At 34.8% G+C, this 16,529-nt stretch overlaps 1 protein-coding gene across 1 annotated transcript in view; it reads left to right on the plus strand.

The window, feature by feature from the left end:
* IMMP2L (inner mitochondrial membrane peptidase subunit 2) overlaps positions 1 to 16,529 on the plus strand; it is a gene marked incomplete at both ends in the record, with an annotated part of 874,930 nt that overhangs the window by 557,975 nt on the left and 300,426 nt on the right. Inside the window, one exon of the mRNA XM_080701778.1 lies at positions 14,637 to 14,702. Coding sequence (XP_080557904.1) covers positions 14,637 to 14,702 — 66 coding nt within the window. The remainder of the gene's footprint in view (positions 1 to 14,636; positions 14,703 to 16,529) is intronic.

Raw genomic sequence — 16,529 nt, forward strand, 5'->3', positions numbered from 1 at the left:
AAACAGTGTAACTATTGTCAAACCAAATAATTTAGCTCTTTCTAAGTTTTTAGGTTAGTACCTCATTAACTAAGAGTATTGATACGATTCATTAGAAAACCACCCGTCTTTCACTTTCAATTTGTGTTTTTCCTACCTGTACGTTCTCAATCTGTAGATAATTAAGAACTGGAAAAACTTGTCATTGCAGATTTTTATTGAAAAAAGGAGATCTTACAACATCACATATAGTTTCTTTTTTTAAAAAAAAGAATGTGTAGAGTTAGAATGAAGTAAAAATAAATAAATAAAAAAATCTTACCAGCAGTTATTTTTGCATAATGGTATCAAGAATGATGAAAGAAAGAGAAAGAAAGAATGAAAGAAATGTAGTTTGGGGAACAATTTATAGTGAAAGGGAGAGACCACATTTTATATTCTTCTCTAGAGAAAATTAAAATATACCATGTGGATTCTTCTGGAGATTCATGTTACACACACATTTTGAAATGTTGTATATAAATCACACGATGTTCAAGAATACCTTATTGAAATAGTTGTGCCGATTCATGATCATCTTAACTGTAATAGCAAATATTGACTTTAAAATGTTTAGTGGCTAGCCCCAAACCGCCTTAATATTTTGTATATACCTTACCACTAATAGATATAAATCTGTCATGGGGAATATCATTTTAAAATGTTATGCATTTTGAATTACTTTTTAAGTCACATATATTTTAAAACAAAAAGTTTTGGATTTGACAAAATTATGCTCCCCCCCCCCTTTTTTTTTCTAATCAGTGTTGCATGTTTTTGGCATACACCTTAAGAAATTTTATCAAAGATTTTTGTGTGTGTGTGGTACTGGGGATGGAACCCACGGGTTTTTCTACCTCCAGGCTATACGCCCAGACCTAATTTTTTATACTTTAGAATCAGGGTCTCACTAAGTTGCTGAGTTGCTGAGAGCCTCACTAAGTAGCTGAGGCTGGCTTCGAACCTGTGCGATCCTCCTGTCTCAGCCTCCCAAGTACTGGGACTATAAGCATGCACCACCACACTCGGCTCTTTATCAAATAATTTTAGAAGTCAAAGAATCAAAAAAATTAACCAGAGAACTCAACAGGGCCTTCTTATTAATCATTTATGTCTTCAGACTGTGGTTAGATAATTTCTTCTAACTGGAAAATAAGGGCTGTTTAGATGACGATCTTCTTTGAATAGAACTTTACTCTCTAAGCAATTAGTATTTATATATAACAAATGTTTCTTAAAAAAAACAGTTTAATGTTTATTATGTGTCAGCTTTCTAGTAGATTGTTCTGGATATCTCTTAGGCCTTTGACTTCTTCAGTTGTTCTTGTTTTTAAGGATGTTCTATAAAGTCTTTGTTGTATTTCCTGGACATTTTCAATAAAATGGCATTGTCTTCATTTTGTTACCTAGTTTTTACACAAGGAAAAATTTATTGAAATATACAACAGATTACAACAATTAGATTCTCTTCACTTTTCATGCAAAATTGCTTGACTGAACTTTTACATTTCACTGGTGCAATTAAGTTGCCCAACAAGAATACATTTAGCAGCAAATTTAACAACTCACGAACTAATTTAAAAAAATCAACAAATTATCGGGTCTAAACTGGTTTAATTAAGCTATGCCATCTTTAGTTATTTAAAAGATCTGATGAAGTTAGACGTGGTAGCTCATGCTTGTAATCCCAGCACTTGGGAGGCTGAGACAAGGAGGATTGCCCAGGTTCAAAGTCAGCCTCAGCCACTTAGTGAGGCTCTCAGCAACTTAATGAGACCGTTTCCAAATAAAATATAAAATAGGTCTTAGAGTATAGCCTGGAGGTAGAAAAGCCCCTGGGTTCCACCCTTAGTACCACCAAAAAAAAAAAAAAAAAAAAAAAAAAAAAGTTCTAGGAAGGAAGGAAAGTAGAAAGGAGAAAAAAGAAGGTACAGAAGAATAGAAAGAGAGGAAGGAAGGAGAGAGAGAGGAAAGAGAGAGAAGAGACATAAAAAGCAACTGAATAACCATCTGGCATTGACTTGGAAGTAGAGTTGAGCTTGCTACTTGGTGACAGAATTGCTGTCTAGCTATAACAGAGCACAGCACAGAACTCACAGAATGTTGCACACTGATCTTTGTAGGAGAAGTTCATTTTGTGCTCCCAGTTTCATAGCTCATATCTTCTTTCTTATTAAACTAGGAACTGGACCCATGAAGCTCTCCATTTTAACTACTTTTCTCTCTCTCTGGTTGAGACTGATTCTATGTAACGTAGACACTCGGCAACTGATGTCTCAAAGCTCGTTATCTCTTCAACAACATTTGAGATCAGCAGTTCTAGTTGCCATCATCCTTTTATAGTAATAATTTTTAAAAAGATACCAAGAGAGATAAATTATTTTCGAAAAAAGATATAGTTAGCCTTTAGACTTGAACTCTAAAAAAGTCAAACTTGCTGTAGATTGTAATGAGGTCTGTTTTATAAGCTGGTGCTACCTAGAATATTTTCATCTGGTCACTATTCAGTCAATATTATGACTGTAACATATATATTCTTGAGTTGTTTTGTTCTTGTTTTTAAGCCTAGGGGCACTCTACCTCTGTGCTACACCCTCAGCCTCTTTTATTTTGATATATAGTCTTGCTAAGTTCCTAAGGTTGGCTGCAAACCTGCAATCCTGTCTAAGCCTCTCAAGTACGGGGGTTACAGGTATGCACCACCATCCTTGACTTATATTCTCATTTTAGTCAGCATTCTCACCACTGTGAGTCTAAACCTGGCACACACAGTTCAGAGGAAGAAGGATTTATTTGCTCACAGTTCAGAAGGACTCAGAGGCCATAGTCCCATGCAGAGGTATCATAGAGGGGAGAAGGGAGATAGGGTGAGAGATTGTTATCAGTTTATGGCAGCAAGGGAGAAAGAGAAGAGAAGCTGCAGCAGCCAGCCTGGCGGCTAGGTCCAAGCTCTGAACATGGCTGACCGTCTAACCTATGAGGTTTAGAAATATTTTTAAATCCAAAACATAACGATTCTGTACCCAAGACTTTCTGTTATATCATAGTTTGTTTCCCTGTCATTCTGCCTTATCAGAGTAAGGTTTTCATATTCTAAAAAACCCTGGAAATGAGATGGTATTCCTTCACTTACCTGAGTTATGCTATTCCATACTAGTTATATGTCCAATTCTAGGTGGAGGTTAAATATGAAATTTTGGAATATTATTTATTCCTCTAATAGAAAATTTTGGTTTTCCTCTGGTTTGGAAATTTTCACGTTTTAAAATTAGCATTATTTGTCCTGTTTATTTTGAAAAGATTCATTATTTATAACTTATTTTCATTGAACATGTAAAGCACCAGTATGTTTGATTTCATAGGTACTCCAGCTGTGTTTATAAAAATGAACTATAAAGCCACCTATATCAAAGCCATGTACATATTTGTTATATTGCAGATTACAGATTCTCAGGACCCAACTCTGAACATTAAAAGTTTCAGAACCATTGACCTTCATACTATCTACTGGTTACATATTTGCATAATCATTTATTTTCATGTCAGTATAATTTTGGGGGGTATTAGGGATTGAACCCCAGGGGCATTCTAACTCTGAGCTATACTACCACCCCTTTTGATTTTTTATGTTTGAAATAGTGTCTTGTTAAGTTGCTGAGATTGACCTCAAAACTGTAATCCTCCTATCTTGGCCTCCTAAGTACTGTGATTACATCTTTGTCCCCCTACACCTGGTAGTATAATTTATCTTAGGAAGAACAGAGGAGTTGCAAATTCTTTCTAGGCTCCAGTTATCTTTTTTTATTGGAGCATAAGAAGTAAACAAATATATTGTTATTATGTTCATCAATTAGGATAGTTATGAAATCATGACTTATTTTGGTCATGAACATGGCAATTGAAAAATGAGATTCTGATACAACTACACCATGAAGGAGCCTTGAAGACATTATTCTAAGTGAAATAAGTTATGTATAAAGTGATAAATGTTATATGGTTCCATTCATATGAGATACTTAACAGCATATCTTGGTAAAAGTATTATAGTCAAATCATCTTTATCATCTGATTATTACTAATTTTTTTAAGTGTGAGTAACTGAGTTGGGACTAGATGAGTGAGTTACAACTTTCTTCATTTTATCTTATGATCTGCTTGTGTAGGCAGGACAAATGTGTAAAATATAATTTTTAAATATGACATATAGCATGAGGGCTAAAGAAATTGAAGTGTTGTAAGACTCTTGATGGATTCCATACTGTCTTTTGCCTTTGTGCTTAGTGTTTTTTTGTTCTATTTTGTTTTGCGGGTCTGGAGACTGAACCCAGTGGCATTTGACCTCCAAGCCACACCCCCTGCCCCATTTTTATTCTTTATTTTGAAACCGGGTCTCACTGAGTTGCAGAGGGCCTCACCAAGTAGCTGAGGCTGTCCGCGAACCGCCATCCTCCGGTTTCAGCCTCCCGAATGCTGGGATTACAAGCGTGCTCCACCACGCCCGGCCGAGGTTAGTGTTTTACCTTCAGATTGTCACTGATAATGGTTCTTTCTTACCTATGCGTGGCAACATCCCATTTCACACTCAAAACTATTTAACAGTATATAGGTATATAGGAAAAACACAAAGTTTATAGGAAAAATACATCATTAATTTGCATACCTTCAATGTTTACTGAAAGCATAAGCATTCCATAGTTACATGTGGTAAAACTTCTAACAAACCTAGTGTTTCCTTGTAACTGTGGCAGTACAATGTAACAGTACTAGACCTCTGAGGTGCTAGTGTGTCTCTCTTCCCCTATCAAGACAATAGCTTAAGACTAATGCTGCCTTCAAAATTAAGAGAATCTCTTGGACATTGATGTGGCACCAGGTCAGTATGTTACTTCAGCTGATTCTAGCAAAAGACATCTAGGAGCTATGGTCCTGAAAATTAGCTTTCTGGATCAAGATAGTTTATTAGTTGGCAGTTAAGAAATTCCATGTGCATTTTCCAAAGCTGAGGTTAAGGTGATAAAGCAATTGAGCCTCTTAACACTCAAAGAAAGGTGGAGGTGAACCAAAATAGCCATTCAAAACAGCAAACAATTAATTGAGTCTCTTTGTTAACAGGCAGGGGGTCAAGTACACACAGTCACAGCCATGACAGTGCCTGCATTCTAAACAGCAAATCTCTTGATTTCAGAGTGATTACATTGGATCATTGGGAACTAATTAAAATGAGATTTTAACTCAGAAAGTGGTGATATAGTTTGAAAGATACTATAAGAGATTAAAATATGGTCATTTATCTTTTTTCATCTTCTCATTAGTTCTATACAGCTGCAACTCTGATTTTCAGTTTCTTGCCTTTTTTATTATAAAATTTAAGACCTATAACTAATAATTTTATTGTAGGATATTGGCTGTATGATTAGATCAATATACCTGCAAGTAGCGAGACTTCTATGTATTAAAAGTTAATAAAAACAAAATATGATTTTTTTCCTAGAAACATTTTAATTAACTACCTTTTCATCATAGGACTCCTCTGGATATTGTATTTCAATCTTTATAGCTGAAATTATAAGGACCTAGGGAATTGTAACTGTAAGACACAAGATGTTCAGAAAAAATTCCTTCTATGTATAACATAGAACAATATAGCAGGAAAATTACTGTGCTCAAAATAGAGGGCCAAATGCAAACTTGCATATTACCTAATCGACAAACAATGTCTGAGAAGGGTAAGTGTCTAAAATATACAGGAGGGTGTTGCTGAAGGAAATCTTTGGGCAGAAGAATTGGAAAAGACCTGGAATATTTCTTGGATTGTGCTGTGTAGAATTGGAGGGAGTGTCTGAGTGCCAGTGAACAGCCTGGAGGGATGGGCATTGTGCTGGAAAAAGCAAGGGAGACAGATGGCAGCGGCAAGAAAGAGCTGATAGAGGGTGGGAGAAACGCGCTATGCATCAGGACAGCTTTGGGGCGCTATATTTTAAAATGAAGCTGAATCAGAGGATTTTTTGTGAAAAGTACTTACTTGATTTTATGTCTTTTTGAGAAAAGCCCTATATTTTAGGGAACAGAGTTAAGTGATTTAAAAGTTTTAAGGAGAGTATGATACTGTTTTGTAAGTCAAGGCATTATGCATGTGGTGATTCCAAAAGATGGTTTTGCCATTGCAGAGAACCCCACTCTAATGTGGATTAGACCCCTGCATGCATGATTTACAGTGGAGTTCATTCTTAATAGCTGCTGTCTGTGCTCCTGTCTCTTGGCAAAACTTCCATGCTACAGTGAAAAGAACCTCCCAAGTTTCATCCATTTGGATAAAGAATGGTGGGTGGTGAGCATATGTTTCTGAGAATCTGCTTTTATTTAGATAAAAGCCTCCTTCATACATTTAACCCACGGACATGGAAGAACAGTTGGAGATCATTTCCCTTACATCTATTTATCCTTGGTTTACTCCATCGTAGAGGTATTTGAGGATCATGGATGGTTCTTAGAACATATATGCATCTTAGAGAGACTTATTAAGCTTCATGGTAGAAATCATATAGAAACCAGGCCCCCATGAATTCCAACCACATAGAAAGAGGAAGGTTTGCTCTCATTTTGACTTGATATTCTCAGGTTCCTCTTCTGGTATGGGGAAAAAAAAAACAACAACTTGATCATGTTCGAATTCAAGAGTGAATTCAGAGCCTGTGAAATGTACAGCTCACCAAGGGCACTAACATGACACCTGTAGAGATTAGAGTCCAGTGTGTGTGTGTGTGTGTGTGTGTGTGTGTGTGTGTGTGCAGAAGAGAGGACTGAGGCTCAGAAAAGCAGCAGCCTTCTCACATTAATCAATGTCTCACAACCTAGAAGCAAGGCAGCCTCCTGTAAGGAACAACTTATGTGGCCGACACTCTGTGTTTCTATTTTGAATGGGTGCTCAATTATCTGGAATAAAATTTTATGGACTAGAAAAAAGAAGTAGCTACAGTGTATATGTGTATATACTTCAATATCCATATATGCATTAAAGAATGATAGAAAGGAATAAATCTGACAAAATGTAGCTTTGACATAATTAATATTTTTAGAAAAAAAGATATACTTGAACATATTTTGTAGTTATTGCTGGCTCTGTGTGATCAACTAAAATGCCAAAACAGAATTTAGCCTTGTGAAAGGCTAGATCACGAATAGAGATATGGTTGTTATTTTTGGAAAGAATTTATTTGGTGTTCTATATCTAGAACAATATCAAGTAGGAATATTTTCCCCAGCCCTCTTAATGTATATATGTAATTGACAAAACATATATGCATGTTATATTTTTTGGTTTACAATATTGTGATATGAAAAAATCAAGCTAATTGATAAATCTATTAACTTATATATATGTGATTTTTTAATCACAAAAACATTTAAGGTCTACTCTCAACAATTTTTAAGTCTACAATACATTATCAATACCATGGTCACTGTTTCGTACACTAGATCTCTGTAATGCCTGCCTAACGAAAACTTTGTACCTTTTGTCCAACATCTCCTATTTCTGTCTCCTCTGTGAACCCCTGGCAGCCACCATTCTGCTCTGTATAACTAGGAAGATTTTGATCTTCTGATTTTCTTAAAGAATAAAACTTTTCCAATATAACCAAGTAAGAAAGGACAAGCATTTGATTTTGAGTAACACCCATGATAATTAAACTTTGCCTGATCCTGAGAGTGTGTTTCGTGACTAGATCCCAAAGGTAGCTACTCCACGGGTCTGACTCCAAGGGGAAGGGTAAGTGCTTCTGTGTCTGTCTTCTGAATTCATGGACAGGGTGCTCTCATCTTACGTGATGGTCGAGACTATATTTCTCTTTAGTCATTTCTCTGTCCCTGGCTTGCTTTGTCCCCTAATGAGGCAACTTCTATTAGTCCTGAGAAATAATTTTGTTCATTTTTTTTTCTCTTGTCCCTAAAGTTCCTTTCATAGGCTTTCGCAATAATTCTTAACCCTTCACCTAAAATTTTGTCACTTTTGACTTACCTCCTTTCAGCACAGGACAATCCTTAGTATTATTTAGCTTAAATTGTCTATACACAAATTATCATAGTAATAGCTTATTATAGTATAAACTGCAGAAGATAAAATGCGTAGAAAAAGCTGCAGATAACTTAGCAACTATAGCTATGTAAGTAGCTGTCAAGCTGAGCAAGTAAATGATAATGCTGTTTTCAGGGGTGACTAGTTGCAATTGATTTTATAAAATCCCAGACCTCATGTATTTTTTCTGAAGACACTTGCTGATGCTATTGAGTTTGCTATTGGGGGCAAAAAGTTGACATTTTCAAGGGAGCAAATTGTGTGTAGTTATTAGAACCTAACTGGGAACTCTTCTGCAAAACAATAGTATTGTATTTTAAAAATTAATAAGTTCAGCGGGGTTAGAACAGAAATGAGTCAGGATGCCTCATATTCTACTTAAGTTCTAACCTCCGCACTGTCAACATTCTCCAGGAGAATGAGCATTTAGAGAAATTATGCAGAATCTCACCTTTCCTCGCTCATATACCTAACTTGATTTTACGAGGAAAGTCTGAATCCAGCAGAACAGTGGAGACATTAATAATGCATGTCACTAAAGTCACCAGAGTGCATATTAATGTATAGTTATGTGCAGTGGGAAAAAGAAAATGGAATGGGTACAAATTCTCAGGTAATAAAAATAAGATATGTAAAATATGTAACTTTATTTTGTCACTACTGAATTTAACTCTCCTTTTGCAAGTGAAATCTTATTTTTTTCAATTTAAGATAAACTTAAGAGCTTTCTGAGGCAATTCAAGTCAAATTAAGTTTGTTTATAGTTCTTTTTGTCAGAGCGCATCTAAGCCCAGGGGAGTTCTTAGCATGATAGCACAGGGGAGAGACTCTGCACCCCAGGTGACACCTCTCTCTATTGGCATCAGTGGAGAAGTAAATTGGCCTGTCTGACTCACAGTTATCAAGGCGCCCTTAAGTCCCCAAGGCTGGCTATCACCGCAATGTCCCCATTCCCACCAGCTCTTCGCTATGTATTGTCTGACTCCGAAAAGTGTCTTATGGTATCCCTATGCCCACAGTCATGGGGCAAAGCGCTCAGGGTGGGCACATCCGTGTATACTTTCCATTCTATCTGAGCACAAGTTATGCTGAAGACACTCTGGTTGTGTCGTGTCAAGTGTGTAGCTCTGATGGACACTTATGACACTTGTGTCTATGCATAGCACCTGTTGGGCACAAATAAGCAGTCTTCAAAAGCTTAGTTAACCATTGATAATATATTTTATATTTAGATAGGTAAAAGTTCAGTCTCTTTTTCATATATTTGACTGGTTAGAAAATAATTCCATCTGGAAGGGTAGGTAAAGTTTAGATGCTGATGGTAGATAAAACAGGCAAGACTGCCTTTGATCTCACTCTTCTCACTGCTACCAGGTTGTGCGCAGCCTGAGCTTGACAGCTCTCAGTCCACAGTCCCACCAACTTCACTGCAAACTGGCAAGCGAGTGTGCTGAGCATTTTCCAGTAAGCTACCGATACTACTCACACCTCGCATACCTTAAAGGACCCTACTGCAGCTTTCACATGCTAGTATTCATTTTGCACTGCACTCACCCAGCCTTCTCTGTGCCACTTTGATAGATGTGTATAACACTTTATACAGAAAATACAAGTAATTTGCTCTTTTGACAATTTATGATTTGTGGTATGAATATTTTTTACACCTACAAAAATATGTTGTATTTCCCAAGCTTATAGAAGAAGCTAAAGGTCCAAATCTATTTGACTTCATGGAAATATTAGGGGTGTGAAGCTCTCTTAATGGTTTTATTCTTTTGAAGTCCAGTTAATTTTGTTTTATTCCATGGTCTTACATAATATTGTATGGGAAAAGCATACTTGGGTTAGCAGTGTGGCTAGAAGGCTGAGACCATCTTGACTAGAGGGTAAACAATCAATTTTTGTATTTTAGGAAAAGAATAATAGTGTTTCTCTATGAAGGTATGCACTTTGAGAGTCTAGAATAGCTAGTATTTTAATTAATGTTAAGGATTTCCACAGGTATGTTCAACTTTAAGGATATTCAATATATAAATGCATAAGTTAACAAAATAAATTAGAGAGTTAAATTTTTATGAAGAGAGGTTCTTAATAGTTGAAGGGGTTTTATTTAATTTAATAACTTCATGTTACATAGTAATATGCAGTATTTAATATGCAAAATATATGTGTGCTCTATCTGTTCCTTTACATATAACCTGTTCTGGACAATGAGGTACGGTTGTAAATATATCTAATACCTAAAGATTGTACTGTTCTATGTTTTGAAATGCTTGAATTAATAAACATTGGTGGAAATTAACTCATTACTATGATTATCCTAAAATTTTTTAGATTTTTCATAACTAAGTGAAGACATTTGTCTTTCAGGATCAAAGGCCCTCAATCACAAAAGTATTGCAGCTCTTTTTAATTACAAAAGCTACAGCTATAACACATATTTCATTGATTTTACATAATCAAGACTGACTTACAAATAAGACCAATTGTCACTATTTTCTCATTAAATTTCTCCCAATCATCATTAGTGAAAGTAAAAACAATGCTTACCTTTAACTAAGAAAATTTCTTAAGTAGGAGTTTAATTCTTTAAAGTTTGTGCTTTTATTGTCTCATCAGTACTATTAAAACATATTTACTTGCATAAAGGGATTGTGAACATGTATTTGAAATACAACATTATTATTCCTTCAGCTATAGGCTCAGATTGCTAGAAACCTGATTGCAATCTCTCCAGTGCCCGGTCAAGATTCTGTTGTCCCTGTTCAATAACCTGATTCAAGTAGGGTATGCCTTTTTTTTTTTTTTTTTGTACTGGGAATTAAACTCAGGTATACTCCCTCTGAGATATACTCCAGTCTTTTTTAGTTAGTTTTTTTCTTTTCTTCTTTTTTATTTTGAAACAGGATCTCACTACGTTGCCGAGCTGGCTTAGAACCTGAAATCCTTCTGTATTAGCCACCCTTGTACTGGGATTACACAGGTGTCCCAACACACCCAGAGTAGGATATTCTTTGAGACAATGAAATCAGCTGTCTTTTTCCTGTCACTAAATAAAAATGACAACATTTGTGTCATAATAGGACACGAAATTCAAATAACATTGAGCATCATTTTACAGAAGTCCTGTTATGTCTACACTAGAACTCATTCTTCACCCCATAACCATGATGTTTAGAAACATATTCTGCTATGCTAAACAGATCTGCTGAGGCCCATGCAGTATAGAGACAATCCTAGGTGCTTTGTCCCCTGCAGAAACTCTGCCTAGCTTAATCACAAACATAAAATAGAATGTTTGCAATCTAGGTCCCAAACATAAGTATTATAAAATATTGCATATTATGAAACTGCTAAAATTACATATTTAAATGCAGATAGGGCTGTTCATGGAGCAGCATATGTTGTGGTCTTAAAGTAAGGCCTAATCATTTGCCTGTTTCTCTTCACTGTTCCTAGGAGATAGGCAAGTGGCCAAGAAAATAAGACAAAGAGAAGTTTAATAACATTTATGATGTAAATCTGCAATAACTCTCCTACCAATTCTACTTATATCAAAGTAATGCATTCAGCAGCCTAGTGATTAAAATCTAGAGATTTTAAGCAGCATTAATGGAATTAATGTTAGTAATAGCTTTTTGTCCTTTTGAATTATTTGATTAGATCCATGAATTTAATATCACATTAAAATGTATAGGTGTGTTTGAAGTAGTAATTTATAAGACTTTAATTATATAGATAGCTCAATTAACACATTCTGTTTTGTTTCATGATTTTAAAGTAGAGATTCTTTTAAAATATAACTACTCAAGCATCTCAAAGGTTAAAAATTGTTGAAATACATTTTTATGTTAATTTATATTTGGTCTTATACTTATTTTGGTGCATTTTCTTCTCATGAAATGTCATATGACACAAACAGTTATCATCTGCTAAAGGGCATTCCAATAATCTGGGCATAAAAGCTTTTAATGTACACTGAACTTTCTCTATCCACCTTCTGTTTTAGATTCTTCTCAACAAAACTGGATGTACATTTTATGTGTGTGTGTGTGTGTGTGTGTGTGTGTGTGTGTGTAATTACAAATGTGAAGTCATAGTACAAATTATATTTTCTAACTTTCATTTTTAATGTATATATTCTATTGATACTTCACTATTATTAATCATTTTTCTACAAAATCATTTTAATTACTATAAAGTATTTCATTATGTTAGTGGTCTGTAGTTTTTTTTTTTACACAATCTCCTCTCATTGATTTTTTTTCTCATTTTTTAATAGAAAGGGCTGTTTTACGTGTTCATAGAGTTAAAATTTTGCATACATCCATGATCATTTCATTAGGGTAAATTCCTAGAAAGTACAGTAATGTTAAAAAGAATATACGATTTCAACTGCCTACCTAAAGGCATTTTACATGACCACACAGTTTATATATAGGATACTCATGCTCCTATACCCCCAATAATATTTTATTTTTACTATTAGTAGCGTATCTTTGTAAACATAGTAACAAAATGTTTTAACATCCTATTGTTTAAATATGCAATTATTGGATGATCACTGAGGCTGATTAGTATTTTTCACATTGCTAGTTACATAAACAGAGAGAAATAAGAGGGGCATTTTCTAAAAGATTCCTAAGTTGCCATTCACAGAGGACCCAAATTCCATCAGTCCAAATGAGCCAGACCCCACCCTCTAGCTGAACATTAAAGATATTGAAATTATAGAAATACATTTGTACTCAATTTAATGAGAAGCGAATCAAAACTTCCAACAAGTTTCTTTTTAAAATAAAGAATATTAGTAATTAAGCTTATGAAAAGCTATATGACTATTTGTCACAAATAGATGCAAAACTTCACATGATTACATTTTCTCTACCAGATATAACATGAAACATAAATCTTATGAAATTGCATATTTTCTTTCATGAAATATACATTTTGAATATATTTAATCTTTTCAACATTTTGCCTTATATGCTTTAAAATGTAGTTCAACTCAATATGTGACTTGAAAACATTTTTATCTATCCATGATTTTCAAATATATATTAAATGATCATTTATGTGATATACGAGATGTTCCTTGAAATGGGTCCATTAAAATGTTATTGGCAGGAAACTGACTATATTAAGATAAAACTATCCATTGCTGTTTAACAGATTACTCCCATATCTTGCAGCTTAAAAAAAAAAAAAGCAAGCATTTATCTCACACATTTACTGAGGATTGGGAAGGCAGAAGTGGCTTTTCAGCTGTGCGGTTCTGGCTTGGGTCCCTCCTGAGGTTTTAGTCCAACTGTTGACCACAGCTATGGTTTGGGAAGACTTGACAGGCTGCTCAGGACAGACACAGATTTCTGGAGAGGGACTTCAGTGAAAGGGGAAGGGAAGAAGGCAGAGGAAAAGGAGAGGGAAAGAGGAGGGAGAGGAAGGGCCTAAGGTAGAAATAAAAAGTTTTAAAAATAACATAATCTTAAAATTAATGTGTCATCCTATTTCTAGACTCTCTTGATCTCAAAGATCAGTCCTATGACAATATGGAAAGGAATAACACGGGTTGTGTATATCAGCAGATGGAAGGACTTATTTAAATAGTAATTTTTCAAGTAAAAATTTACTGATTGAGCAGATTAAAATAAATGATGTCATTGTTAAGTGTGTCAGAATATGTCAATTTATTTTACTACCAGCAGCTCCATTTTAGCTCTAGATTCTATAATGGCCAAATGGCTAAGCCTAAATGTAGTTTAAAGGAATTCTCTAGTTCTTTATTTTTAATAAAAGTACTTCACATTTTCAGTGAGTGAGAGAGAGAGAGAGAGTGTGCATGTGTGTGTTACTGAGGATTAAACCCAAAGGCATTCTACCTCTGATCTATACCTCCAGACCTTTTTAACTTTTTGTTTTGAAACAGCATCTCAATAGGTTGCTGAGAGCCTCTCTACATTGCTGAGCTGTCCTTGAACCTGCCATCTTCCTGTCTCAGTCTCCCAAGTAGTGGGATGACAGGCATGCTCTACCACACCTCACTTATTTTGGGGAATTTAAATCAAACTTCTCTGTCAATTTTAATTGAAATGAACCTAATTAAGTATGTTATCATTTCAAAGAAATTTATAATTATTAGATGAATGCACAAAGCTGTATACATGTATGTTTTTTATATTGTTGAACTTCATTATGATATATAATTGCAATATACTAATAAAATAATTTAAAATAATTTTCATTCTTAAAAGTCCTTAAAGTAATCATAATAATTTAATAACATTTTATACCCTAATAAAATTATTTATCCTTCTGTATTTTTTATTTTTGTAAAGTTTCAGCATTGTTTCTTTGTTTCTAGAGATTTAAAATGAGAATTACTTCAAAAGTAACTTCATATCACTTGGTACCTAAGTAAGATTGATATCACAACATGGGTTAAAAGGATTCTATAATGACCTTAGGATAGCCTGTTTTATTGTAGAATTTCTTTTAATTTTCTTAAAACAATAGAGACATAACTAACCTTGTATTTTTTTTCTAGGTCTCCTAAAAACCCAGAACAGAAAATCATTAAAAGAGTGATTGCTCTTGAAGGAGATATTATAAGGTAGGCACCTAAACTCTTGTTTCTAAGGTCTAGTTTCAAATATCTAGATTTCTACATTTAGTTTTAAATCACACTATTTGGAAAGTACACCTTAATTCAGAGGTCCAAAACTTTGGAGACCATCCACATGAATGGCTACAACATTAGTGAGTATCATTAACTATTTCAGAGGTTAAGGTGTCCATAACTCTACTAATCATGTTATTATTCTTAAATTGTAAAGTATAGGATAAAGAAATATTGACTAAATTAAAATTAATCACATACTTACTGACCATTAAATCACTATTTTTCAAATATTAAAATTAGCACAATTACTTGAAGATTATTGTGTCAAGGTCAATTTTAGAAAAATTTAGGAACATTTTATTAAGAAGCAAATTCAGAAACTAAGAGCAATGTTTTACCACCACAGATGGGAGAAAATTTGAAAGAATGTGAAACATAAACTTCTCCATGAATGACAGGAATGAATGCAAGCTGTAGATAGCTTCGTAAGCAGGTGTTTAAACAGCATTTAATGTTGTCAATAATAAGTAATGTGTTATTTGTTCTACTTGCCGAGGAATCAAGAATAATATTTGACTCTGAGCAGGGAAATAGTTCTGCGGCAGGATATATCTCATTTTGATTGCTTACTTTAGATAAGTTGTAGCCACATTTATATAACATGGTAGCCACAATGCTTTGAAAACTACAATTCAGGAAGTTTCCCAATCCTGTTTTCCAAGAGTCTTCACCTTAAAGTTTCTGTATTGATGGGAGTGCAGATTAAGTAATTTCATTAAAATTAACCTCAGTCAGTTTTAGAGCAGAAGCTAGACTAGCAATTCTAACAGGATGACCTGAGTATCCCTGAGGACCCCTAAGATTCCTTCTGGGGATCTATGTGACCAAAACTACTATCCAAATAATGCTAAGAGGTTATTGGTTCTTTTTCCTCTAATTTTCTTGTAAATTCACAGTGGAATTTTCCAGGTGAGGGATACTGCAATGGATTGTAGGCAGAAACAGAAATGAAAATTCAACTCTCTTCTCTTAGGCTAGAAACTGAAAAGATTTATAAAAATGCAAAAGGTCCCTCTTTTCACTATTTTTCTTTTGTTTTAGAAAATAACTTTTTCTTTAAGATATGGATTTGCAACACATAAGTTTATTGTTATTTTAAGTAAGATCACTTTTAAAATTTCTCCATTTTAATCTATAATATGGTGAATATTGACACATAGTATCCACATACACAAAAGTTCCCTGAGATCCTCAGTGTTACGGTTTGGAAGAATATGGTTGTGGGGAAACTGTTCCCAGGGACCCCTGTTAGGGTCCCAGACACAATTTCCCTCAAACCACAACAAAACCCAAAACAACCAAAAAGAAAAACCACGGGTTCTTGTCCTAAGCTAAGAATAAATATGCATAGCTTGGACAGTTGCTGAAGATTTAAAGAAGTTTATTTAAAAGATAGAAATACAGAAAATAGAAACACAGAAAATACTTACAGCCCCATGCCAAAATGGCATGAGGGGGGAGGGTGGCCCGGGCCACCTCACCACTCCCCAGATGCAGCACGTGGACCGGACTTTTTATACCCATGACCTCCATCTTGTTCATGTAATCCTGACGTAGTGAATGTCCCTGTAAGGTACCTCCCCTTAACCCTGTAAGGTACCTCCCCCAGCAAGGTGTGGCAAGGTGTCTCCTTTCATGAAGGTCAACCCCTCCTACCATTTTAGCTAGCTTATCCAATCCTGTAGATCTGTCTTTAGAAGGAGAAAGGCCTAGTTCTCCTCTCCTAAGATCTGTCTTTAGATAGAGAAAGGCCTAGTT

This window comes from Muscardinus avellanarius (assembly GCF_963383645.1).
Source record: "Muscardinus avellanarius genome assembly, chromosome: 9".
Taxonomy (NCBI): Eukaryota; Metazoa; Chordata; class Mammalia; order Rodentia; family Gliridae; genus Muscardinus; species Muscardinus avellanarius.